This window comes from Anopheles cruzii, chromosome 2 (assembly GCF_943734635.1).
Source record: "Anopheles cruzii chromosome 2, idAnoCruzAS_RS32_06, whole genome shotgun sequence".
Lineage (NCBI taxonomy): Eukaryota > Metazoa > Arthropoda > Insecta > Diptera > Culicidae > Anopheles > Anopheles cruzii.
Genome location: NC_069144.1, coordinates 2,105,545 through 2,107,252, shown reverse-complemented (window position 1 = coordinate 2,107,252; position 1,708 = coordinate 2,105,545). Strand labels below are relative to the sequence as shown.

The 1,708-nt window shown below is 54.7% G+C and overlaps 1 protein-coding gene across 1 annotated transcript in view; it reads left to right on the top strand.

Annotated features, from left to right (window-relative positions):
• The window catches only part of LOC128269369 (structural maintenance of chromosomes protein 2), a 3,295-nt gene extending 2,365 nt beyond the window's left edge, over window positions 1–930 (top strand). The window contains exon 3 of the mRNA XM_053006814.1: window positions 7–930. Coding sequence (XP_052862774.1) covers window positions 7–930 — 924 coding nt within the window. The remainder of the gene's footprint in view (window positions 1–6) is intronic.
• Window positions 931–1,708: the final 778 nt, after the last annotated feature.

Here is a 1,708-nt window from a genome sequence, read left to right as displayed (position 1 = left end):
CACAAGGACCAGATGAACTCGCAGAGCAAGGAACTGAAGGGCAAGTACGTCCAGCGGGACCGGCTGCTGAAGCAGAACGACGAGCTGCGGCTGGAGATGAAGAAGAAGGAGAACGAAATCACGAAGGTGCGCACGGAGAACGCGGACGTTTACGATCGGATCAGCGGGATGGAGCAGCAGTACACCTGGATCCCGGAGGACAAGGAGTTCTTCGGGGTGAAGAACACGCGCTACGACTACCACAAGGAGGACCCGCAGGAGGCGGGCCGCAAGCTGAAGAAGCTGCAGGACACGAAGGACAAGATGGGCCGCAACGTGAACCAGAAGGCGATGGTGTTGTTGGAGCGCGAAGAGGAGCAGTACGCGGAGGTGATGCGCCGCAAGAAGGTGGTCGAGGACGACAAAAAGAAGATCCAGGAGATCATCACCGATCTGGACGAGAAGAAGAAGAAAAGCCTGAAGGTGGCCTGGAGCCAGGTGGACGCGAACTTTGGCAGCATCTTCAGCTCGCTGCTGCCGGGCGTCCAGGCCAAGCTGGTGCCCCCGGACGGGGTCGACTTCATGAAGGGTCTCGAGGTGAAGGTCGGCTTCAACGGTATGTGGAAGGAATCGTTGACCGAGCTGAGCGGTGGGCAGCGATCGCTGGTGGCCCTCTCGCTGATTCTGGCCATGCTCAAGTACAAACCGGCCCCGCTCTACATTCTGGACGAGGTGGACTCGGCGCTCGATCTGTCGCACACGCAAAACATTGGCAACATGCTGCGGGCGCACTTTACCAACTCGCAGTTCATCATCGTGTCGCTGAAGGACGGCATGTTCAACAATGCCAACGTGCTGTTCCGGACCCGGTTCATCGACGGTATGTCCACCGTGATGCGGACGGTCAACATGGCGAACCGGCAACGGCCGGCCCCCGGAATCCGGTACTAGCGGGGGGCTTTTAAGGACACACAACACTAGAATAAACAAAACCACCTTTTTTTTAAACATTTGGTCCCGCGCCACACGCTTTTACGAGATATCTTTAGAACACTTGAACACTTAGGTCGTAAGTTTTGTACTCGATTTGTTAGTGTAATAAAGAGACATTTTTTAGAAGGTCACCGCATCGAGGTTCGTTAATTATTGACAAGATCAATCAAGTTCTTTATCTTGTTTTTTGTGATACCGGAACGGAGTGTGTGTTCAGCGCGACCCTCCGAGCGGTGGCCCACTGAAAGGGCAAAAGGACCGGGACGACGTAAACACGGTGCTCGGCCCGTTTTTTCCCCGTTCACCCTTTGGGCTGCGAGCGCAAGAAGGTACTTCGGGTACCGACGGACCGGGTTGGTCAGCGCATCGTCGGGCCAGCCACGTGTTTGTTTGCCCCTTCCGGTGCTACCGTGGGAAGCCGCCTCAGGCAATGGCTCCCCTTTTTGGCTTGGCACACACACACACACGGACGCGAACGACCGCGTTACTGATCCGGGGAAAAACATTTACTTACATTATAAGCAAATAAATGTCCCTCACGGGAGTTTTGAAAAATGTCCTTTTTAACATATTACATTTAAAATAAAAGTTTTTCCGTCTCCGTCTTTTTCGGAAGACGGGGCGGGCAAACCCGACTACCTTTCCCGACTTTGGTATGCTCGTTTCGCTGCCTCCCGGGCCACGGACACTCGGGATTGGGAGGAGATAAAACCGGGTTGTTTGTTCCCCGTTCCGT